The 26,685-nt window shown below is 36.4% G+C and overlaps 1 protein-coding gene across 1 annotated transcript in view; it reads right to left on the reverse strand.

Moving 5' to 3' along the window:
- The window catches only part of LOC135074365 (uncharacterized), a 61,211-nt gene that overhangs the window by 28,540 nt on the left and 5,986 nt on the right, over positions 1 to 26,685 (reverse strand). Inside the window, exon 3 of the mRNA XM_063968629.1 lies at positions 26,327 to 26,459. Coding sequence (XP_063824699.1) covers positions 26,327 to 26,459 — 133 coding nt within the window. The remainder of the gene's footprint in view (positions 1 to 26,326; positions 26,460 to 26,685) is intronic.

Genomic DNA, 26,685 nt, shown 5'->3' on the forward strand with positions numbered 1-26,685 from the left:
ATTAATGAACGTAAAGTCCGATTTTTAATTCGACGGAATTCTGACAGCTGTCATTTTTTGACAATTCAGATGTAATAAGCCTTTTTTGCTTTGAATTATTAATAAATAATATGAAATGAAATTTTATCAAGTATAACTTACAAGAATGAACTATTGTTTGTTTTGTGAAATCAATGTACACTAATTATTATGTACATTTCAGAGATTAAATAGAAAAAAAAACGTGTTTTTAACACAGTAAAACAACATATTATCATAAACGAAAATATGTATTGATCATCAATCATCATTATCGTCTTCATAATCAACTTGGATTATAAAATTGGCATCTTGTTAAATTGGTTATTTTATGAAGCTAAGATTTTATTAACAAAAGGATTTTCATAAAAAAGGTTTGTAACCCATGGATTATTGGCCAGGGAGTCCAGTAATAGAAAAATAATTTCCCAATTTTTTTTGTGACTTCAAAAATATGATAATAAAAATTCTAATAACCATTTTGAAATGATCAGTACATTTTTAAGCCTTAGTTTTACAAGTGAAACCTTAAATTCAAGAAAGGGTTATTTTTTAATTTGTGAAAATGCTCTCCATTCTTAGTGGGAATGTTTCAATGTTAGCAACACTTCTGAAATGTCAAAATTCCGTCGAATTAAAAATCAGAGTTTAGCCTTCCAGCTTAGACCTCTTTACTTACAATTAATTTGACATCCTCCCTCTCTTTAACTGTCAACTGTCAAGATGATACTGAGTGGGTGACCTCTTTGGCAAATTTTTTTTTTGCTCTTTTCTCTTCATTGTTTTTGTACTTTTTTTTATTAGTTGTCAAATAAATAATTTTTCTTTCTTTCTTTCTTGTTTACTTTAGATACCTACTTGGCTGTGTACAAAAAGTTACGTTGAGTTACGACATTTTTTCCTTTAAGGTTTTTACCTGTTAATGATCTCGGTTATCACATATTTTGACAAGAAGTTTTAGGAGCTTGTATTCAAGTGGCCAGTTATCTTTTTAAGGAATTACAAATAATAAAACTGCCCTAATTATTTGAATGAAATACGAGTATACATAGAATGCCATCCTATTATAGTCGTTAAGATAAGCGCAATTTTCTATGAAAAATATAAATCACATAAGCATCTCACACCTCAAAAAGTATTGCACTTTTGACATGCTTTTAAAATTCATCAGTTAACGTTCTTATGGCTTTACATTCGGCAATACATTTGTATCTTAGTTAGTAAACCACTATGTTGGCTCACTATAAGTTATGTTTCATTCATAAACATCTTCCTCATCTTTTCAGTCATACATATTATTTTCTATGACATCTAACACAAGTTATGTCACAATGACTGACAACAACAGCCTCATAATGCCAATAATTCATCACAGAGTTACGACAAAACGCTCAAATAACAGATTTGTCGGAATAGTGCAAAAACACCATGTCATGCCATTAGATAATATGTGTAATGCGCTTTCACCGTGAGATGGCAGCCGGTGATGTACTGAGAGGGAAGTTTCAGGTAGAGTTTTTTGAGATCAGGTGAGATTATTTTCTTTTCGAACGGTAGAAGAACCCATGGGCATGGGTGGGTTGTAAAACAGACTAAGGCCCAGAACAGAAGGTGTAACGCAACTGCAACGATACTGCAACTTTGTGATGATTCTGATGAATGAAACTGAAACTTTCAAACTGGTCGCGTCATGTGTGGTCTCTCAACGAACGCTATGGCAGAAACTTAGATGCAACTCAAAAGTAACAAGCAGTTGCAGTTTCGTTGCAGTTGCGTTTCACCGTTCTGTTCTGGGCCTTAGGCATCTGAAATAGCTCAATTGCTATCACTGATGTATTTGAACTTCGACTGACATAGCAAAATTGGAAAAAAACGTGACGTGATTTTACACCTCATGAGAATGAGGGCTATCGTTTTAGCGCTCACCAGTTAGCGCTACTGTAGAGTAAGGTCCTGTCACTTGCTAGTAGCGAAGACAGTGGCACCAACTGGTGAGGTGGTGCACTCATCAAGATGGCGCCACTGTAGAGTTAAGGTCCTGTCAATCGCCAGGGGTGCCAACTGTTAAGTATAAAAACGATAGTCCTCATTGAGTTGTAGAGACGCTGAGCTAAAAGTTTGTACCATGGAGAATTGGAGGTGTTAGTAATTTGTTGTTACAAGTCAATTGGCAGCTTAGTCTAGTAGATACGCCATTTTTATTAAGTATTTTTGAAGTGGTTTTGAAGAAAAATGCTTTATATTCCAACGTCATAAAGATTATCTTTTATTGACATGAACAAGCAATAATTGGCTATCGTCAAATATTTTGGATAGTTACACAACAGTTAGATGTCAAAAGACATCCTTTTAAGTCGCTCTCGGTGTGCGCACGCGTTCCGTCCGCGGTTCCGTTGTTTAATGGGCTTGCGTAACGCGCGCGTGCGCATATTATCGCGTGACGCATCGCTCGGCGTTCATTGAACATTTTATGCCAAACAACTATGGTAAACTTTCAGTCATTGGACGCTAAGTCAGTGGACAAAACACCCCTTGAACATCCTTAAAATTAATATTACTTCTAATGTAAATTGCTACTTAACGCCCTCCATCAGTCGGAATATCTTAGTTGTTGAAATAGAAATTCTATTTTTAATTCAAGAAATCACTGTTCAATAACTCGACTACATTAAGTGTCTTAATGACTTATAGTTTACTAGCTTTTGCCCGCGGCTTTACACGCATGAAATTTCGTTTGTCACAGATCGTCATAAATTATAGCCTTTATGTTATTCTAGGTTATAAACAATAATACTGTAAAGTTTCATCAAAATCCGTTCAGTAGTTTTTGCGTGAAAGAGTAACAAACATCCAGACATCCAGACATCCAAACTTTCGCGTTTATAATATTAGTAGGATTAGTAGGACTCTATGTTGTTACAGGAAAGACACCATTTGGTTCGTTCGTTTCAGCCAAATGACGTCCACTGCAGGACAAAGGCCTACCCCATCAATTTCCACAACGATTCTGCGCTGCCCGCATCCAGATACTTCACGCTACGTTCACCAGATCGTCGGTACACCTAGTGGCAGGCTTGCACACTACGTCTTCCGGCCCGTGGTCGCCACTCGAGAACTTTTCTACCCCAGCGGCGATCAGCTCTACGAGTCATGTACAGGAGAGACACTGAATTTAATTGAAAAATATTTATTGGACGCACAAAATAAATACACGAAGAAAAGAAAAGAAAATCTACATATTTATACACTGACATAAATAAATTGTACATGGTCGGGTGATTGTAGACTGGTGATTCGTTTTAATTGGCACTGCGCATCATAATAATATGCAATGGTAGTGGTGGTGATTCGGAGTATGTAATTTAAGAGTTAAATTAGTTTTGTTTAGTGATCGTTACGAAACCAGCGTAAAAACTAAAAATCAGGTCAGGTTTCATGTAATTTTTTATACTGAAGATCTAGATAGATTTACAAGGCGATTGAGACTAAAAATACAGCATTGTTTATAATATTTACAAACCTCAAAACCGCACTCAATGGTTCACTCCGCGAGTGAAAGAATGGCGATGGATTGTGAGGCTTGCCACTGGACCGGGTGTGACGACCACGACCACTCTGGCAAGAGTGTAGCGCCGAAGAAGAAGAAGAAATAATAAGATAAATCTACCGATTATAACTAGTTTAATCCTATACCAAAGATTATTTATTAGTGTTTTTCTTGCAAACTCTATCAGTCACCCTGTATTATAAGTAAATTGGCCCTACCTGACCATTTGGCTCGAATCGCGGAAAATTGATCTGAATGCTTTGCGTGCGTGACCGAGGCCCATACCGCCCTTTATAAGAAATCAATGGGGATTTTCGTAATCGTATCTGGGTCGTTTATTCATAACAAATTAGTTGATACGTTTACATTTCAATAAACTTAGAATCGAGTCGTTGTCGTAACCACTAGTTTTAAAATAACGGCGTTTTTGTATTACCTATACGCACTTTATTAGTAGAAAAGTCTATTTGATATAATATTACGTATGTAAGTCTTTCCAAAATATGGTAAGAATTATCCAAAATTTCTATTTTATTTAAGTTTTTTAGCAGATTACGTTGTTGCTTTTAATAAGAGCTCATGCAACAAAAAATCTTGTTAAAGCTCTTAACATAAGTATACAACCTTACTAAAAACCATCGATAGCTTTTGTCCCAGATCGATTGCCCAACCAATCCGCCGATATGTCAACAGATCGGTTCCCACAATGTTCACGTTCCCAGAGATGGTAGGAAACTGCTGTTTCCTATGCTCCATAACGTCGATTCAAAGCGGTTTTTGTGCGTATACAACTGCTTTGTACAGTCAATCACTATTTTTAGATTATTATTAGTAAGTATTCAAACCTATGCCATAATGATGATTAGCTAACAAAGCTAATAATGTGCTATCTAACGAAATCTATTGGTCTTAATTTTATTTTTCTCTAGTTTCAATCGGACATGTTATGAAGTGGACCTACTCTTATACAGGGTGTTAGGTAAATGGGTATATGAGCCGACACTAGCCCATGTTAACATGGGCATATAAATGGTATGGTGAAGTCAGAAATTTGATACATATCATCATTTTATTTTTTTTAATTTTCATACAAAATAAATTTTATAAAATCCGATTTGTATGAAAATTAAAATAATTAAAATGACTTCAATATACCATTTATATGCCTATGTTAACATGGGCTAATATAGGCTCATATACCAATTTACCTAACACCCTGTATAATATGTCACCTTTGGAAGTATCTTTTTCTTCTTCTGCCTCGCCATATTCCTTTACGCGGGATCAGTTTTCTTATAATGTGCTGCCATTTAATTCTATCTCGAACGTTTTGTTAGTAGAGTCTCAATAAATTATTGTCCCAATATCCAATGTGTATGATTTATCCATTCAATAAAGTATAGGCTCGATAACATCTGAGCGGAATTTTATTTGATTGAGTTACGTTTTATTTTATTTCTCAGGATCTATTATTGAATAAATTTCCACATAAATCAGAGGTCATAGATTAAACTGTAGATAAAATAAAAGATCAGTCAAATGACCCTGGGTGCTTTAAATGTTAGTGCAAAAACAATTTTATTGATTAGAAATGAGAATCCGACGTAAGGACGTTGTGTAAGGCAATTAAAATTGACAGAATATAAAATGTAACTTAAATACTATTTATTAACTATCTGTTAAATTCAATTAATTTGTAAGATCTGGTTTTAAACAACTCTTACATTGTTAATTGCAAAGATGAAAATTGATTGGTTGTTAAATAACTGAACAATACACTTTTTCTTATTGCATTCTTATATCACTTTCTTACATTGCTGGTTCAGTTTAAAAAGTGAAATTTTGTACATATTTGCGGCAGCAGACTGTCCTAAAACTGTGAACGCGTGAGTTACGTGTTTTGCCGCCGCGGCCTTAGTCCGAAACTATTCAATTGTGTCAATCGATTACAAAGAGCCCATTGTGTTACTTTTGACGTAGTTGGTCTTTTTGTTTTAGGTTAATAGGTACAAAAATGTTGCTTTTATACCTAGTTCGTCTACTCGTATTATCACCGACTCTAGATTTCTTAAAACATTGAATAAAATTGTGTCTGGCACCGATATTTATTATACACTATCGGCTACTGATCCAGCTACTCATTTCCGTTTTTCCTCTCTCTCTCTCATTAGACGGTGATTCTTACGATAAAACGAGACGACACGACCGGAAAAGGGCTATAACTGTGGCCGATAGCACCTACCATATAATGTTTAGGTACTAAATTCATTAAAAAATAGTTCATTGGTTAAGACATGGAAATGTAACAGATAAACCAATTGTTACTTTCTAAGGATTTCGCATTTATAATATTAGTAGGATGGCCAAAAATTTGCGACGCTTCTTTCTCAGTTTAACAGAGTTAGAAGGTTAATATTTTCATATTTCAGTGCTTTCTATTTCTATATTATATTCAATTGCCTGGGAATTTAATCTAGGACCGCTAGGTCAAAGTTATCCATCATAAGAAAAATACGATATTTCCGGAGTCAACGCACAATAGGTAGTCTAGCTTATTACGTAGAATGTCACAGCGAGAAACTCCCGCGCAGTCTAGAAACTAAAATTTCTAAACGCGTACAAAACACTTCACACCATCATTCACAATGATGGGAACTGAAATTGTATCGATATGTCTCCGAGAACTGTGCGAATAATCGTAGAAAGCATCGAGATGTTACTTTAAAGTATGCGTGTGTAGTAAGATAGTTAGAAATTATATAAAATCAACTTTTTGTTGGAAAAGAGCAGTCGCCGGGCAATTGAAAGGTCGTGGGCTCGATTCCCGCCTTAGGCAGTTCAATTTTGTTTGTTTTTAAGTAGTTTATTTAAAATTAAGTTTTTGTTTTGATTTTGGGTTCCTTTTACTCGATCACCTAGAATTAAGTACATATTTATGAGTCAAAGGCCTTTTTTTATCTCTATCAATTCGGCTTTTATCCAAAAGTGATCTTTTAAATGTCCCTATTTTATTTAAAATCTACTATTTTGGGACATCAATAAAGGCTAGTGCCAGAAATTTCGTCATCATTGTCAAAATGGCTTCTAACAATCTCCATCCTTGTACATCGGTCATCTATAATCTGCCTACGTCGACAAACAAAGCACGGATCATGGACTCTACCTACAAATATGATATAATATGCACTAAAGGTTCGGCCAAGCCAACGCGTGCAGCCTGTGTTCGCGATGGCGATCATACTGATTTCTACTGAGGGCTTAGTGTGAGTTTACATCAAACGTCGTCACTAGCGAGCGTGTTAAAAATATATGTATGAAGATTTAACCGCCTCTGTGGTCTAGTGGTAAGACCACCTGCTTCAGACACAGAGGTCCTGGGTTCGATTCCCAGTGGGGGCAGATTTTTCTGTTCGGTTTGGTTGGTGTTAGGGCTTGTTCTAAGTCCGCCTGGCTATCTACCACCATCTTACCTAAGTCTGTCGCCATAACAACAATTTTAACAGCATTATCGTATTCCGGCAGTTAGAGGTAAGATAGCCAGTTCCTCCGTGGTTGAGGATTCCGGGTGAAGCTCGCTTCCACCTTCGGCCTGATAGTCACTTACCATCAGATGAGATACAGGCCAAGAGCTTCCTCGTTGTGGATAAAAAAAAGATTTTAGTTCTTGGAAGTTTCCGCTAGGGGCGCTGCACAATCCGTCATACATTTAATGGCACTTTTTTACGCAGTCGACATCGAATGCGTTTGACGTAAACTCACACTACGGCTGGTTTTAGTGTCACGCGGACTGTCAGTGCGGATCGCTCCGCACAGCCGATCTGTATGAACTGCTAGGGAGCGGAGCGGTCCCTCCGGACCGCATTGCTCTAAAACGCTCCCTAGAAGTTCATACAGATTGGCCGTGCAAAGCGGGTCCGCACCGGACGGTCCGCGTGACACTAAAACTAGCCTTAGCCCCCTGATCGTCATTGACTTCGCGCTCTCGCATGCTGCACGCGTTGGTTTGGCCGAACCTTAACGCATCCCAGATGTGGAGCTGCATAGCGCATGCTCTCCCCATTCATCAACATTGCCAATGCCTAGATAGGACACCTATATCGATTAATAACCTGTAGCGTCCCGGGCAAAGCTCAAACATGATGTAATTTGAGCAATCATAATAACAACATGTAGGATATTTCAACGAGCTGTGCCGGCGAATTTTAAACCCCAGTATGGTTTTTTTATCCACAACGAGGAAGCTCTTGGGCTGTATCTCACCTGATGGTAAGTGATGATCAAGCCGGAGGTGGAAGCGAGCTTCACCCGGAATCCTCAACCACGGAGGAACTGGCTATCTTACCTCTAACCGCCGGAACACAATAATGCTGTTAACATTATTGTTAGGGCGACAGATTTAGGTAAGATGGTGGTAGCTAGCCAGGCGGACTTAGAACAAGCCCTACCACCAACCAAACCGAAAAGAAAAATCTGCCCCCACTGGGAATCGAACCCGGGACCTCTGCGTCTGAAGCAGATGGTCTTACCACTAGACCACAGATGCGGTTGACTGTGGTAAATGTGGTAATTGAAGGCTTTGTCCGGATTCCCATAGCCATTCCCACCAAGGCGATCGACGGAGCACCGGATTTTAGTGGGTATGCCTGATCCTTCTAATTAGGGGAACCCCACATAGCCTAGAGTAGGTTACATCACCCTGTTCCCGCAAGGTAGGTACATGCAATTTGATGCATTATTTCCCCGAAGAAAAAAAGGATTCTAATGGTGAAATAATTTTTTAAATAGGTCCAGTAATTTCAGAGCGTATTCAATACAAACAATCAAATCTTTAATATTAGTGTAGATCAAAGAAAACGACAGTATGACGATTTATTTCGCTAATTTTGAGTAATGACACCGAGAACTCTCTCTATTGTTTCGTATAACAATACAAGAAAGTCGGAGATTCACTTCTATTAGACGTCGGTTATTTTTATAATTACACGATGTTTCGTTAAGCAAAGACATAAATAAAATAGCTGTTGTTAATAATCGTTAGGTATAATAGGGAATAAAAATGTGTAACACCAATTTTATTTTTACACCAAAATAAAAAAAATTGAGTTGCTTATAAAGATCTAAGCGTGCAGATAGCGTGAGCGACTTTGTTTTATTCTTATGCAAAGATGTGCAAGTTACAGATCTTGTAAAAAATTGTTGTTGTAGGTACATAATGTAGTAAAATATACTAAAAGTAATTGAGCTTGGTACACTACTACTGGTAGTAACAATCTGAGTCTCTTCGTGGTATACTCGTACAAAACGAATAAGGCTTGAATTGACAATCAAATCGTTTATTTTATGCAAGTAGGCTCCCAAAGAGCACTCGTCTCAACCCTACCATTGCTTCGGGACAGTCATTGACCAGTGCTGAGAAGAATCAGCGCAAGAAACAAATCTATCTGGCTGACCAACGTTTTCGAGTCAAAATAAATGACCCAAACTTCTTACTATTATGAATGTATTCGCTTGGGTGTCACAACAGGATACATTTGATGGTCTAATAATATTCATAAATTAGAATAAAATTAATGCCTTCAATTTAGATGAATCTGCACAAATGGCCGTGACTTAAATGTCAGGTTGCATCCGAACAGGTTGCCATTTCAGCTTGCAGGTCAGCCTCGAACTGATTTATGATTTCTATTAAGATATCTACAATCATTTGTACGAAAATAGGTACATTTGAATTGTACGTACGATCATCTGCAGATTGACTGGATACAAAATGTCAGATTTAATCGTATGATTTCGAATTTTATAATTAAGTTCAAATAGTTTCAAATTCTAATTAACCAATAAAACCATTTATTTGAGCATCAGGGGCGACCAATGGTTAAGTCATGGTAACGTGGGTGAATAACACTATACTTTTTCCATCGCGTGGGTTGTCACAGGTCACACTTTGACAATGCGCTCTCTAGCATAGCGCGTAGTTATCAAAGGTAAGCAACCGACGCGGTAGGCAATTAGTGACAATTTTAGCTTCGTCACGCTTCCAAAAGCACGTCCGAGTTGGTTATACTTAAAATTTGGTGATAACTGACGAGCAGACTAGTCAGTTACATAGTAAAAACACTATTGACGGCATTAGAGACGGTTTAGGCGGTTTTTCCCTATGAAGCGATTTCCAGACAACCTAGAGAGATGGCAGTTGCTTAAAATAAGTAAAAAAGGCGGTTTTCCCAAGGATTTAACGATGAATACAAGGTGTGAATGAATACGATTTTTGTGGTTTTCCGTGTTTTGCAGGGGGTGTTTTTTAAGACACACGTAGTCTCTACATTCTTTAAAATAAATGTAACGGGTGTAAAACATTTAGGCGCGTGTAAAAAGAATAGATAACCAACTTCAAAACTAATTAGTTATGAATAAAGTATCTTGAAAAACGTCGAGATTTCTCTCGCAGAAATAAACTACATGTTATTAAATATTTATATATTAGCAATTAATCTTAAATGACGCGTGTAAGACAAAGGAAAGTTTGTTCAAATTAATTTAAACGATGTCGAAACGTCGTCCATCACAATTAGCGGGGTTTGATTCATGACGCAATCAGTTGGCGTGATTTGACAACATTTAATTAGTTCAGGTACGTGCATAGATATACAGGGTGTTTCTTGTAAGGTGTCAAGCCGAAGGCAGGTGATAGGTGAGGACTAGACCTATCGATTTCACCCCCATGTATGTTCTACGATTTTTCGTAGTTTAGAAGTTATCGTTAATTTTGTGATTTTTTCAAATTTCATGACCTAGTGGCTTAATTTTTTTATATCTTTTTTTTGGGTTGATTTTTCTCAGATTTCTGTTTTTTGACAGACTCCCTATTAGTTGCAGATATTTGAAAAAAATAATCACTTTCCTATCTTTGATGCAAGATACAACATTTTTGCTAGAAACATAAAAAATATGCTTTTAGCAGAACATTCTAAAATTTTCAACTGAAATGTATGAGAGAAAAAAAGAATTTCCATAGGTCCAAAATTATTTTAAAAACTGCGCAGCTTTCTAAACTTTCATAATAACACAAAAAAACATGTACTTAATAGGCCATTATTTTCTGTAATCGCTCCACTAAAGTAGTAAGTCGGAGATTCCGTTACATGTTTTTGACTTTCTTAGGACTAACTAATGTTTGCAATCCACTAAGTGTACGTTACGTAGAACACGTTTAGAGACAATAACTGAACAGAACATTTTTTATCCACAACGAGGAAGCTCTTGCCCTTCCTGACCTGATGGAAAACTGCTGGATGATCAGCGAGCTTCACCCGGAATCCTAAACCACAGAGGAATTGGCTGTCCTAAATAGGTAGTCTTACCACTAGACCACAGTTCACCACAGTGGTGATTGTTACTTTACGATTAAATTTGATATACCTACCTATTAGTGTGAAAGGAAAGAGAAAGAGTTTGTGTGTGAGTGTGTGTGAGTGTGTGTGTGTGTGTGTGTGTGTGTGTGTGTGTGTGTGTGCGTGTGTGTGTGTGTGTGTGTGTGTGTGCGTGTGTGTGTGTGTGTGTGTGTGTGTGTGTGTCTGTGAGAGAGAGAGAGAGAGAGAGAGAGCAAAAAAGGGTGTAATGATTTAATTTAAAGTAAATGTTCAAAATGTCCGTCGCTGACCTGAATGCACATTCGACAACGACGCAAAACAATTATTCGTAAATTTACAAAAGCTTCTTGCATTCTAATATGGTTTATCATCAACATTTTCATATTCCCTTTTGTATACCACATGGAGAGCAAGAGCTTCCACGCTGTGGATAAAAAAAATCTTTTCAGTTATTGTCTATAAATGTGTTCTACATAACGTAAACTTAGGGGATTGCAAATATTACTTAGTCCTAAGAAAGTCAAAAACATGTAACGGAATCTCCGACTTACCGCTTTAGTGGAGCGATTACAGAAAATAATGGCCTATTAAGTACATGTTTTTTTGTGTTATTATGAAAGTTTAGAAAACTGCGCAGTTTTTAAAATTATTTTGGACCTATGGAAATTCTTTTTTTTTCTCATACATTTCAATTGAAAATTTATAATGTTCTGCTAAAAGGATATTTTTGATGTTTCTAGCAAAAATTTTGTATCTTGCATCAAAGATAGGAAGGTGATTATTTTTTTCAAATATCTACAACAAATAGGGAATCTGTCAAAAAAAAAAGGAATCTGAGAAAAGGCAACCCAAAAAAAAATTTAAAAAAATTAAGCCACTAGGTCATGAAATTTGAAAAAATCACAAAATTAACGATAACTTCTAAACTACGAAAAATCGTAGAACATACATGGGGGTGAAATCGATAGGTCTAGTCCTCACCTATCACCTGCCTTCGGCTTGACACCTTACAAGAAACACCCTGTATAGAGAGATGCCAACTAATGCGCTGAGTTTGAAACCCAGTGTCGCATTTGAAATTAACACACACAAAGTAATCAAAATATGTGCTCATTATCCACTGCGGTATCAGTACTCAACTCAAAAATCCGAACAGAAATTAAAGCCAAACTCCACCGGGTCATATTGTTAACAATATTATTGCAGATGCTTATTGTTGATATTGATTGATACTATAGAAATAACCAAATTTCAACTTTACACAGGCAGACTATACCAATACCGTTAGCAGTTACCAATAACGTTTTAGTGTTCCGACAGGTGCTTGCTTCACGCAATTAAAAAATGTGAACTATAAAAACGTTTGAAGTTTAACCATCCGGCATCGATTACCATTGGGCAAAAAGGATGGGGGTTAGGAAAGCGAATCCTGCGATTAATCGTTATTTTTTTGTTTATTATCGAGGGAGATATAGAGGGAGTTAGATTAAATAATGTTTATTTTATTTTTCTGGGAAATATGGGATAGAGACGCAGCCAGCCAGCCTATCTTTTGAACTCTTTTTTATATTTTAGATAGATAGATAGAACACACATGTAAGAAATATACAAAAGAGACCTTTCTTGAAACATTTTCCTAACAATATTTAGTTAAAATGTATACTTAGTTATGTTTTCGTGACACCTGGAACTCGTTTATACTTACTGCATGCACATAATACTCATAACAAAAGATCAAAAGGTGGAAGATGGAGATACTAAAATACTTGTAATACCTACATTTACCCATGTTCGCAAAATAAATATATTTGATTTGATTTTGATTTGATTTGATAACTACAATTAAAATGCATATAATAATACTTACACACTACGTAAAATAATATGTATTATAATTTATTAACCTATAAACACGTAATTACTGCATTAATTAGGTAATCTACATAATCATCACACACCTTATTTTACGCCAAGGCCACTACTTCGCGAATGTAATATGTATGAGGTTATAATTTATACCTATATAGATCAGCTAATATATTTTATGTCAAATTTTCAACATTAAGTTCGCACTAGGATATTATATGACATAATATATGACATAATATAGTATACGATTTTAATTTACACTTATATCTATAGCTTATATAAAAATTGAAAATGTATTTGGCTCTAGACTACGATTATAATGGACGTTGATGGAAAACTCGACTAAATGTTAGCTTCTCGTTCGTTTCAGCTGAATGACGTCCACTGCTGGACAAAGACCTCCCCTCAAGGATTTCTACAAAGACCAGTCCTGCGCTGCACGCATCCAGTGGCAGTGGGCGGGGCACATAGCTCGCAGAGCTGATGGCCGCTGGAGTAGAAAAGTTAGCTTCTCACTTTGATATAATTAATAACTTTATTTTGCTATTTTCAGTATTATGAAAATGAAAAATGAAAAATGTTTATTTCGTTAACAACAACAATTAATGGAATTTGAGGTGGACTCTTTCTTGTAAGTGCAATGGCACCTGTGCCAGAAGGAGTCGCTCTCCCTTAACAAATTAACAGTAACATTTTTTTTTATCATAACCAAAAAGTAACAAAATCACCACATATTTAGGTTGCGTTTGGTGTGTGTGTGTGTGCTTGCGTGTGTGTGTATGTGTGTGCTTGCGTGCGCGTGTGTGTGTGTGTATGCTTGCGCGCGCGTGTGTGTGTGTGTGTGTGTGTGTGTGTGTGTGTGTGTGTGTGTGTGTGTGTGTGTGTGTGTGTGTGTGTGTGTGTGTGTGTGTGTGTGTGTGTGTGTGTGTGTGTGTGTGTGTGTGTACACGTGTATTGTATCAAGTAGAGTATTTCAGCAATTTTTCAGTTTCATCATAGTCTAAGGTTTTTAGCCAGTCCAATCCATAAGCTAACTGAAAAAGAGAAGTGTTTTCAGTTGCTATCCTTCATCCAGTTTTTATGATTCTTTTTCTGATTTGAGGGTCGGTGGTTCAATCCCCATAAACCATTGTTATTTAGTTTAACTGAAAGGGGTTTACGGGAACAGTAGTTAAATTAGTGCGTTATGTAAGTTGGTTCTTCCTTTCCAACATATTTTAACAATAACTTTACCATTTCTTTAGTAAAATTAAATAATTTTCCAACAACATCTGTTCCACGGTTTAGGCATGAAAAGGTAGCAGGCAAACAGAAACACGTACTTTCTCATATTATTATTAGTTATGAAACAGCATACTATTACTTGGTATCGGAAACCAGATCGCTTCCGCTGGGGTGGTTATATTCCGCAGAAAGAAGTGGAGTTCTTTGACTCGTGCAAACCGCGACTAGTACTTGCCGTGTGTGTGGAGGACGATTCACACCTGACGATAACGATTTTGAAACCAGAATAAAAATGATTGTATTTTTGGAAAACGGGTTTTGATATTGGAAACTAAGGAATTTTTAGGAAAAAAATTCTCTGATATTTAAAAAAATATATACTTACCAATTTCTAGTTTACGTATAAGAATGTACCCTAATATGAACTCTTTTTAAAACTAAGGCAAACTTAACTACCAATTCGGTCACCACGGTCTATGTTGCCAGCAAAGTGCTGGTCGTCTCGCCCGACACGCTGCTCTCAACGACGCCATCAGGAGAGCCCTTGCCAGCATCAACGTTCCTTCCACGTTAGAACCACGTGGATTGGTCCGTGATGATGGCAAGAGACCTGATGGTCTCACTCTGGTTCCCTGGGAACGGGGACGGGCTTAAGTTTGCTACATGTGTCGATACTTTAGCCCCTTCCCACCTCAGGGAATCAGTTGCTAAAGCTGGGGCTGCAGCAGAGTCGGCTGAGTTAGCTAAACGGCGCAAATATGAGTCACTTTCTAATGACTACATATTTGCGCCTTTTGGTGTCGAGACCTTTGGACCTTGGGGACCGAATGCTAAATTACTGTTTCGGACCATTTCCCCTAAATTAATTAAAATTTCGGAAAATCTAAATGCTGGCTGTTTCCTTGCACAAAGGCTTAGTATTGCCATTCAGCGAGGAAATGCAGCCAGCATTCTCGCCTCTTTGCCTCACGGACACACTTTTATTTTTGAGTAAAATAAGTTTATATTTTTATTTTGTTTAGAGTTAAGTTTGCCTTAGTTTTAAAAAAAATGTAAATACATAACTCTTTTTAGATGCATCAATTACAATAAATTAATTTTCTGTATTCCTCTTTACGGAACTTATAAACACGTCCCAATCTTCTGAATAACGGCTTTCATCATACTACACTTTTGCCAAATCAATTTAATTTTCCATTATCCGGTTTATTTATTCAGTCGTCTGTCTATGGATGCTGGTAACTGCTACCAAATTTCCGCACCCATCGAATCGTACCATGTAAACCGTCGTACGTATCGAAAGCGCTGCGCGGGCGCCGACGGTGAAAGTGGCATTGCACTTGAAAGGGAAAGGCGATCAGTGCAGCGGACATACATAATGTTTACCTCACACTGTCAGGTTCAACCACCGGCGGCTAAGGTGAGGCTTCCAGCGACTTGGCCCACTTTTAGCTTGGTCCACGGGCCAAGTTGCCGGATTGAATTTTTAAAATATTTTTCCTTGAACAAGAGTCCACCTGCAATGTATTCTTAATAAATAAAAACATTTCTTTTTGCAAATAGGCTTTTAAAAAGCACTTTTACACGTCCCAGTATTCACCCTACCCATGGGCCAGTGCTGAGAAGAAGCAGCGCAAGAAACTCAGTCACTAAATATTGTCAGCTAAATTAAACACCAAATCAACAAAAATCTACTCTAGAATCTTAGAGTGGGCTCAGTTGCCGGAAGAAAAATTTTTAAAAAACTCAATCAGGTGACTTGGCCCGTGGACCAAGCTAAAAGTGGGTCAAGTCGCTGGAAGACTCCCACCGACGTCCGAAGGTTTTGAGTGAACTTTCGATGTTATTAGTGATGATTGATCGGGTGTTACAGTCACGTTTTACTATAAAATATTTTTTTATACTTTTCTTTATTGATATTCGTGACTTGGAATGGAGGATGCGTGAGGGTTTATCAAAGAAAGTACTAAATAAACCGCGATTCTATCAATTTAGAACTTTGGCCAACCTAAAATGTTTTAGCTATTCTGAAAATTCTGAAATAGGCTCCTATTTATACTAACATGTAGGTACTATGAAAATATCGAGTACCTATGTGACTTGAGCAATTATAGGCTTTTAAGACTAAAAGTCTAAATCTATACTTCTATACTAATATTGTAAGTGCAAAAGTAACTCTGTCTGTCTGTCTTGCTTTCACACCTAAGCTACTGAACCGATTTTGATGGGCATAGAGATAGTTTGAGACCCGGGAAAGGACATAGGATACTTTTTATCCCGGTTTTTGATACAGGGACGCGCGCGATTAAGTTTTTCTGTGACAGACAAAATTACACGCGGGCGAAGCCGCGGGCGGAAAGCTAGTCTTAATAATAAATCTTATTCCATCTCATTATCATTTAATTTCTAGTGATCAAGGTGATACTTACCTCGGATATCTAAAACCTAGTGGAAACTCGATTTTTAACTCAGCAACTCTATAAAGCTTAGAACAGCATCACATTAAACGAGTAGCAAGCACGGATGGAAGGATGTGTCTTCAAGGCGGTTCGATACCGGTATTAGAACTGGACACATACTTTACTATTTCAAACTTAGCGAGTTTCACATGTGCAGTCGTATTACTTACATTTGAATCGATGCCGCGGACAGTCAATAATAATAGGAACTGCCACAGCCACACTATTTATGACAAAAATAATATTTACCTATCAGTATCATTTTGATTGAAATTCTTTGAAATTTATTTTCACATTCCTATTGAATACCCACTACTGATTATGTTTAATTTGTGGCCACTCAAGGAATAAGAGGTACACTAGTTTCAGTAATGGGAACGAGGGAAAATTTTACTCAAGTTGTGTTTTTTTAAACAAAATCTACATATTTATTACAACTGCCCGGGGCTTATTAAAAAACCTTCCTAGCGATAAGATCGCACAAAATGTGACTAACTTTTTTATGGTATGCAATAAAGATCTTATCCAATTTAAAGTGCAGTAGAAAATGAACTTCTGAGTATTATGACATAAAAAGAGGTGTTAAATGCTTCTAGTTTTACGATTGCAGCCGCATTTTATCTGAGAGCATCTAATCTAGCTACCTTACCGAGACTAACGGTAGCAGATCGTATCCATATACGACTATAGTGTAGTGGTATAATATGTTTTTGCGTAGAGACCGGTTGCAATACTTGTAATGTCTCCATCTGCTTTCTAGAGACGCGCGCGCAGCTTTCGATTCCACATTGTAATTTATTATTTGTGGAAGGAACGCGACTCTATAATTTATGTTTTCCTTTTTTGCTAAAACTGATCATAGAGTACCTTGCGGATTTTTTATACTATCGATTTACTTTGGAAAGCACATAGAGGATCTTTTGAGTCATGATGTCAGAGGCTATGGTGACTAGTGATCTCAGCTATTAACTACGAAACCAATGTGAAAGAGGTAGAGAATTATCATCAAAAGTTCATGAAGTTTCTCAAATTTAAAATATGGTTATTTCAAATTGAAATATTTATTTGTACAATTTTGGGTAAACATACTGGTCTTAAAACTAATATAAGTATGAATTTCTGTAAATTCATACTTACAGGAGTGCCTGTGTACCTACATTCAAACCCATAGTAGGTAGTTCATAGTGTAAAATGCAGGATTTGGGACTTGACTGAGTTTTAAAACAGATTAAAGTAACTTGGCATTGAGAATAAATGAATTTAAACCACAAAATCAAGAGCCCTCTTAAATGAAAACAATGCCAAAACATTAATTAATAGATAAAGTATGTGGATACCACAATCGTAAATAGATTACAGGTATGAATATACTACAATAGTGGGAATATTATTTAATCCTTGGATAATTGTGCATATTATGTATTGTTAATTGATGTAAGAAACTGGGTTAGGGGCTTTGTTTTTGGTGTGGGAGCTAGCGAGAGGAGCAGATGTGCTAGTAGGTCCATGAAGGTTGTAGTTTATAATCAAAAGGCCTCCAGAAGTCCAGACACAGTAAAGATAACGTCAATATTACTGCCATTCCTTCCTTCGGTAGTGACATCTAAATCTCCTCACATACAAATAGCTTTGTCGCACTGAAAGTGTCATTCCTTCATTCCAACCACCACACAGTGTATGGTTGCTGATGGTGTCTGGTCCGCTGATCACATATCGTGAATAATAAGACTATGTAATTAAAGATTGTCATTAGTTATGTGCACATTTTCTTGATGCACTTTGAAGCAAATTTTGAATTTGTATTTATTGTAACCAGCGCACACGCTATAATTCATTTTTTTAACACCTTGTCAAGTAGTGAAGTTTTTGTAGTCATTTCGTATTTTTGTTTCATTTGATATAGAAATGTTCCTAAGTGTCATGATTATTGACGATATAACTACTTAGGCTGAGTTGCACCACCTAACTTTGATCGTAACTATAACGATAACCGTTGTTTTTTGTATGGAATTTGACAGATTTTTGACGTTTGTCAAAGTTAAAGTAAGATGGTGCTTAAAAATTAAAACTGTGGCTTCTTGTATACAATAGGTGCTATTTTTAAACAAAAATGTATGACGACGTACCTACTGTTGACTCTAAAATTGGAGTCGCATTGTCCAATTTCATTGCCATCTTATGCAACTTGACATTGGCGCCAACGTGTGATGTGTATCAAGTAAAGTACAGCATATCGTATTCGTATTCGTGCACTGTCACAGTCGTTAAAGTGTTAACAGAATAGGGCTGTGTTTATGTCAAAATGCGCACACGCATTAGGTTGATTGTTAAGCAATTGGCAGTTTTAAAGGTAGTAATTCTGTTCACGATTTTTTCTGTGCTCTTTGAAATACCTACTCTTAAGTAAGTGTTGGGTTCAATAAATGGATATGAGAAGAATCAATTTTATTAATTTAGTTTCAGAGATAATAAATGTACTTTTGAATAAATGACTTCCTATAAAAATACATGCAAAAGAAAAGGAATAACCATTGAACCAGGCTAAGTTAGGAAACCGAAAAATATGCTTTGAAAGCAACAATTAAGTAGAATGCCAGTCGACTGGTTTAGAATGCCACATCATTAAGTCCTTCCTTTTTTTCCGAACTTGCCTAAAGTTGGAATTCAAAGTTGCGTTTAACAAATGAATATGTCCCACTAATTGTTACTTAACAAAAGCGATCATCAGTCATGACATTTGACGTAGGCTGGACCTTGGGCCCGGATAAGACAGATTATCTTTGTGACAGAGAGATTTGAAGCAATTGCATGTTGAAACAGCTGTGAATGGTAAGCAGACTCGACGGTGATGTGATGAAATTAATGAGTGGCTCCTCAACAATTGCGAATTGTAAGCTGAGCTAGTGATATGGAGGATATAGGGCAGAATATAATGCATGCATAATGCAGATGCAATATTTGCTTGCTGAGTGAATAGGAATTTTCTGGGGTACTATTGTAAAACGCATCTGCATCGAGCTGGATTGTTGTTATCAAAACCCACTAGCTATTTTGTAACTAATTTCCTCCTTCTATAAATACTAATTACGTTTATTAGAGGCAGCCCAAATAACGTATATCACCGACGAAATCACATCTGTGTGCCCTTTTGTAGTATAAAGTTTTCGTCATTTCCGGATTCCAATTAGTGACCTCTTACTTTATTAGTTGGGAATTTACACCACTTGACTCTGCAATAGGAACCTTTGTGTTGAGAGAGTCCAATAGACACTTCATTCTGGTCTTAAAAAAATAATAAATTTTAAATTACCTGAAAATTAAGATTTTTGGTTGCATTGTAAATGAAAAAAGTAGTTTAATTGAGTTGACGTCACTTGCTTGCATTGCCATACAAAATCGATGCGAAAGTTTCGTTTTACAGTTTTAAAAAGTACGTCAATTGATTGGTGGTGTCAACACTTCTATTGTCTCACCACTGCACCAGGAATCAATGAAATTGCACTGCCGATTAAAACAACCAGTAAACAATACCGTCGCAACAAAACCATTACAGAGATAAGTGACGAAAATATCGCGTTACTCGGAACTAGTAACAAGGTGACGATCATTCGCAATTTATGTTGCAAACAGTGGATAACTGGGGCATTGGCTCAAATTACATCGCAAAATCTTATGTATTAGAAGAGGAATTGTCAAGAATAGTTTTGATACAATACATTATTTCATTTGTCGGATTGCGTATCTGCGCAGTGACACTTCCTAATAGTTTGCTTTAAATGGGCCCCAAATTAGAGATTGTTATAAGTGATTTAACCAGTTTTAGCTTTGTGTGTTTTTTTTGTTTGGTAAGTTTTATTGTGGCGGCACATAAAGTAGAGTTTTGACCTCAGTGGTTACTACAACCCACATGGTAGAAGAAGATTGTTTCTAAAGAAAGACAATTAGTAAGCATTACTAATGCTAGATATAAGTATCTGTAAATAGCGAATAACTTTTGTATATTTGAATACTTTTGTTTTCGCTACTAATTTTATTATCCTTATTTTGCAGTGCTTACTTTCTTTACCGCTTACTGTAAATTTCTGTTTAGTTCAAAGTTTGACTGGGACATGGGAGATCATTTGCTTGTTATGTGTAGTAAAGTTTTCAATCAATAAATATAACCCCTTTACCTTGTATAGAACAATACTTTTTGTCCCATCTCTCCTTCCCTCCCCTGCAACTTCTACATTTCCAAGATCTTTACATAGCTTGACGTTGTTCGTAGAGAATGCAACTCATTACTGATCAACTCCAAACCAATCATTGCAACTTTGTTCCAGACGTTAATGGGGCAAGGGTTAAGAAACACAAAAGTGTTACAGTGACATAATAATATTAGTTATCGAATCGGGCGCGTGACAAATGACATTACTCAGTGATTTCGTTGCGAATACGTTCCGCGTGTTTAATAGGTCTCGCTCTACGGTTTATGGGTTCGGATTTGTAATATTGAACTACCGTTAATTGTGTAAAGATTTTATGGTAGCCATAGGCGTTTGACTTAATTTGGTTCATGAGATTAATAGAGGCAGTAGCGGGATAGTTGAATCACGTGCTTTTGGGGAACGTTTAAGCTAGTTATGGTTTCTCCTGTCCCTTTAATATTAAGAGCGCTTTCACATTAGGACGTTAGTAGCGCGACTGCAGCGCGGCAGCGGCGTTTTTATAATGTGAAGTGTCACATGTCACATAGTATGAAATTTTCGGCAGCGCGTCTGTCGCGCGTTTGTCGCGCTGCTAAATCGCCTAAATGTATGAGCGCTCTAAGTAAATTTTTAGTGACACCATTTTCGTTTTCGTAGTAGAGAGAGAACCTAAGGCAGTTTGCCGGTACTATTTACTTCTTCGGTTTGAAAGCCATTTCCTGAAAATTCTTGCTATACTTACTCGTGCAGTGACAAGAGTAACATTTTTTAACTAACTATTTTTTCGTTACATTCTATCTGAAATTCATTAATTATTTAATTAATATTAGGAACGAGAGTAAAATTTTCGCCGACTTTTTGGGCTGTCGTTACGTTACATTTCATCTGAAATTCATTAACATAGGTCATAGATATTGTCAAATGACGACGCAAGATTATGTTGTCATGAGGCGTAATCATAAGACCCGGATAGTGGCAAACAAACATAAGGAAAAGTTTGAAATCAAAATATTTTTAGCTCCGCGTTTTGTAAGTCAATCTTGTAATACATAATGCTATGCATATGATTTAGCTTGGCTCATGTTCTGAAACCACTAGAGCATTAACGGGATCGTCGTATCCTCTTACGTCGAAGAACGGAAGGTGGAATATTATTTATTTTAGGTCAATCTTTATAACTCGTCATGATTGTGTAGTTTAGCTCAGATCATTTTAGAAGAATACTATTAAGGATCACTGTTGTTATCGGTTATAACAAGTTTATAGGACTTTCAATGAAAACCAATAAATAATAATACTTAAAGGTTAGCAACGCTTACGGCTTAATTCGTGACCAAGTTTAAACGACTAAATTTTTAAATATTTTTGCGGTAAATATTGACGGAAACACCTTTATGAGGTCGTTGGTCCACCTCGTAAAGGTAGCGGGAAGGCGCTGGATGCAGGTCGCCACCAACCGGCCATTGTGGAAAACATTGGGGGAGGCCTATTTTCAGCAGTGGACGTCCTATGGCTGAAATGATGATGATGATTGACAGAAACGCAAGACAGTCTTCGTATTTATCCTCAATGGATTTTTGAGTTTGGTCTCAAAAATCAGTGTATAATGTTACATTATAGAATTAAGTATTATTTGTAGCTTAACTAATTAACTGAATACGTGTAAATCTGTAATTAATACCTAATTAAGCTAGTTAGAAAGGACCGAGTTGCATTATGCAATATCATGTTCCAAAGAGACCGCAAAATTCCACACGCGAGAATAAAATTACTTCTAAATGTAATCCCAAGTGTTCGCTAATTAAATCCATATCCACTTCCTGTGGTCATAATATTTAATTACATTGTAATAAATTGCTGTTGCGAAACGCAGGGTAGGCTAACAGGATGCTTCTCATCAGTGGACCTGTTTGAAGTAGTGACGTGAATGAGAAGGTATCGATAAATCAAAGTAAAGATGCATTTTTGCAATTAGTGTGTTATGAAAAATCGTATTAGAAAATACAGACTTCTTAGAGTCAAGACATAATACAGGAAAGGGTCAAGTTAGGAAGAACTAATCTGGGAACTTTGAACACTGCATTTTCTGCTATAATTTTTATGGATTTCTGTTGACCATTCCATAAAAGAGGCATTCCACAAGCTACTGTTACTGTATGCTTCTAGAGTGATTAAATCTTCTAGAGTGATTCATCTTTTATTATGTTTTACATGGCAATGACTACAAAAATGTTAATTCTAAATGTGGGGCCCTAGAGAATGAATCGGGAAAAGATTCTCCTGAATTCGACACGGAAGCAAAGTTTGTAATCACTGCTAAAGTTTTTTACTTACGTATTCACAATAGTAATGTTTGTGAATACAGGCATTATAGTTGCTTACTCTGTCTCTACCTTATTCAGTATCTTCTTCGTCACATGAGGATTTTGTGTTCACGTTATTTGCAGTTACATTCCTTTCTCGATAAATTGAAATTATCGATATTTCGACAGCCCTTCACAACCTGGAGATACCACACCGTAAATAAGACCTGGATGCGAGCCTAGCAGGCACATTTACTTTGCTTTGAAGTCCAAATAGACGGATGCTATGTGATTAATGCTATCAACCGAAATAGACTGACATTTCAGCAGTTCTTTATAATTGTAAGAACCTGTAGGGTGCTTATTTGCTGCCCATTTGTTAGCGGATGTAGCACAATCTGTGTTATTAACCAGGTTGTTGTGAACGAGAAAAAGAAGCTAAAGCTTTTTTGCGCTTTTCGTAGAGTTTCTCGTTAACAACGAGTTTCTGTAAACAATTACTTATCGATGCCTATGGATACACATGCTTTATAAGCCATGAAGTAGGCTTTTTTATTTAGTTGTATTAATTAATGTTATTCATAATCAACTGCATCATTATTAAACTACGAGTACTTTAGTGGAGAAGTGTAAGATAAAAGCCTAATTGAATAGACTCGGAACACAATTTTTCACAATACATGCCTTTTGCTGATTTGCTTTGCTCTCTTCTAACTGCTATTAATTTGCTTAATCGTAATTAACATCGCTCATGATTTTTTGAACTAACTACCTAACATTTAATTTTCTTTTGAATGGTGCTATACCAACCAACATGTTCAAAATGTCGTTGTACTTATTTATAAAAATGTTTTAAATATCAACTTTTAAACGGGATTTCGAAAATTTTATTGTTGCGTATAAATTATCTCATAATTTAAATGAATACTGAATGAAGGTTACACGGTTTTGAAGGTTTTGCATATTTTTAGCACGAGGACTATTTTTGACTTGGATTATTATTAACTATTTTTCCATAGTATTATTTATTTCTATCCATGGTTATACATTTTTGTGTATGGTTTCGCGTACAAAAACGTATCCCCTATTTTTATCCTTTATCATCCCAGTGATAACATGGTTACCTATAAATTTTTTTTATGTTAGTTTGCGAAAGCTAACGCAATAAATGTTTTTTCTTTCTTTCTTTCTTTCTTTCAATATTCGTTAGGTAGGTATTTAATTGAAAGCTGACTAACGACACCATAATTGCGTCTCAAGCATTTAAAACGCGTGGTTTTAGTACCTCCGAAGTATTTTAAAGATTCCTTATTGCGACATGCGCGCACGCATCCGGGCGCAAATTGCGATGTCAAAGTTTAAACGGTTAGGGAAATATGTTTAGTGTAGTAATAAATAACTTAGCAGGAAAACGATGTCGGACAGGGGTTTCCAAACTGTTCCGACGACCTGAGACGTCAAAATAACCCCCTTACTAATAAAAAGTTACGCACTCGTTGAACAGTAGTTAAAAATGACATTTCCACACTTTAAACAATTGTTCAACCGGGCGTGTAAGTTTTATTAGTAAGGGAGTAAATGTAGATTTAGAGATGAGTGGTAATTTCCAAACTTAAGCTTCATTTTTCAGAAGCTATGCTCAAAACACACCCTTCTCCTAATGAGTAAAATAAGCTCTTATAATTTTCATTCTTATGATTCTTTTTTCGGTGGTTCTAATAAATATTGATCAGATGGTCTCATCGCAAAAAAGTTCATGTCCGCGTGACAATAAACAAGTTTGGAAATTCCTGATGAAGGCAATTTCTAGTTTTATAATTTAACCGGGGTTTTCAAGCCTTTAATTACTTATAGAGTATATAAGATGTAGATTCTGATAAGGTCATCAGTTGGCTTTTTAAATTGCAAGGCTGCTTGCTGAAAACTAGTATGAAAGATACTTGTTATTAGGAAATAATCATACGAAATACAAACTTATAAAGTCGATATTAGCATATTAATTGAAATAACTAAAATAATTACCAAAAATCTGTCAAGACCGAACGGGTTCGTACATTGAAGGTTCCCATCATACTCTTCACTTTGTCTCTGGTGTTCTACCTCATCATCTAGGTACATTACATTTGCTCCTTGAAAACCCATTTACAGTTTTTTTATGTATTTGATATTTGAAGTCTCTATTTGTACCTATTCGTGAAAAAAGCGGTGTGCTTTTTGTCTTTTGCTGGCTAATTTTGATGTTGAAAAGTTACTAAAAATAGTAACAAAAAATAAACAAAGTTGCTCATAGCATAGCTTGAAGATTTCAATAATTGTTGTAACCGTTGATATTTGTAAATAAATGAACAAATACTTATTAAATAATAGGTCAGCATCACACCTCTATGCAAATAATGCAATGCACAAGAACATTATCAAAATTGCTTAAATTATAGACGATAAAATCCGTAATCAAGTAGATGTGAAATATTTACATAATGCCAACGTTTAAGTAAATAATAACATTTCGTCCTTGTGATTTTGTAAAACAAGCAACATATTCTGACCCACCAGTCGGGCTAGGATGCGCGCCGTGATAAAATCTTATCGACGATTTTAGACGACAAATGTATGGGCCTATCGCGTAAAATCGATAAAATGGCGTGATAAAAGCTTATCACGGCGCGCATCCTAGGCCTACAGGAAGATCAGATTAACCTGCTGAGATCAGTATAATAAATATGGATGATAACATAATAATCCTACTTATGTGTTAATGTTTCCAAAGATCACACACACTCCAATATGATATGAATAATCAATTTATAAATACAAGTAAATGATTCCAATTTATTTTTACTGGCCTACGAGCAGGCATCACGCATTTTCAGATTCATGTAATCTTTGGTAGGATGGTTCTGTGTTTGGCAACAACACTTGAACTTTCAATACACAGTACGGGGTTAACTACATATAACACAGGAAAAGTCATAATAAAGATCGGACTAGATTTAAAAAAATTACAAGTCTAACGCCCGTATTCACAAACATTACTATGAGGTCTCACAGTACGCGTGGACGCACAGGGTGACACACGAACCAATCACAGAGCTCTATTCAACGCTGTGCGTTCGATTTACTGCTTCACTTAAGCAAGCATCCTTTGTAAATACGGGCGTAAGTGACGGACGCCAAAGCTGACAGTCCCTAATAAAGAGACGCATTTTAACCGTTCATAAAAATCTGTTGAAACAATCCAAAAGCTTCCTCGTTTTGGTTAATAATAAAAATACTCAATTGCCTGGTGGTTTCCAATTTCCAAATTCACTGACGGTGTCTAATCCCCTACTTAGTATTAAAATGTACTTACTTGGAAAGCTGCTTCAGCCTGGTGGCAGCCTGCAGGGTGGCGTACCCGTAGCGGGAGAATCTGTCAGCATCCTCTGAGGGCGCGTTGAAGGCTGCCACGTATCTGGCCGGGTTGGTCTCGTCTAGCCACAGACCTAGATAGTAAAAACGGAATCAGAACGTTTGTCTTAGCACCTATAAGAATAAATTGTGGAACCAACATTTTGGCATGGAAGAGTAATAAATAATCAAAACGATTAAAATTATTCTGCATTTCGATAGAGACTATGATAAATTATTTCAGTCTTAGTGATCTTTAAAATAATCTGTGCAATATGATTGTACCATATTACATACGTGGTGAAGGGCTTTAGCTAATCC

The sequence above is a fragment of the Ostrinia nubilalis genome, chromosome 9 (assembly GCF_963855985.1).
Source record: "Ostrinia nubilalis chromosome 9, ilOstNubi1.1, whole genome shotgun sequence".
In the NCBI taxonomy this organism is placed as follows: Eukaryota; Metazoa; Arthropoda; class Insecta; order Lepidoptera; family Crambidae; genus Ostrinia; species Ostrinia nubilalis.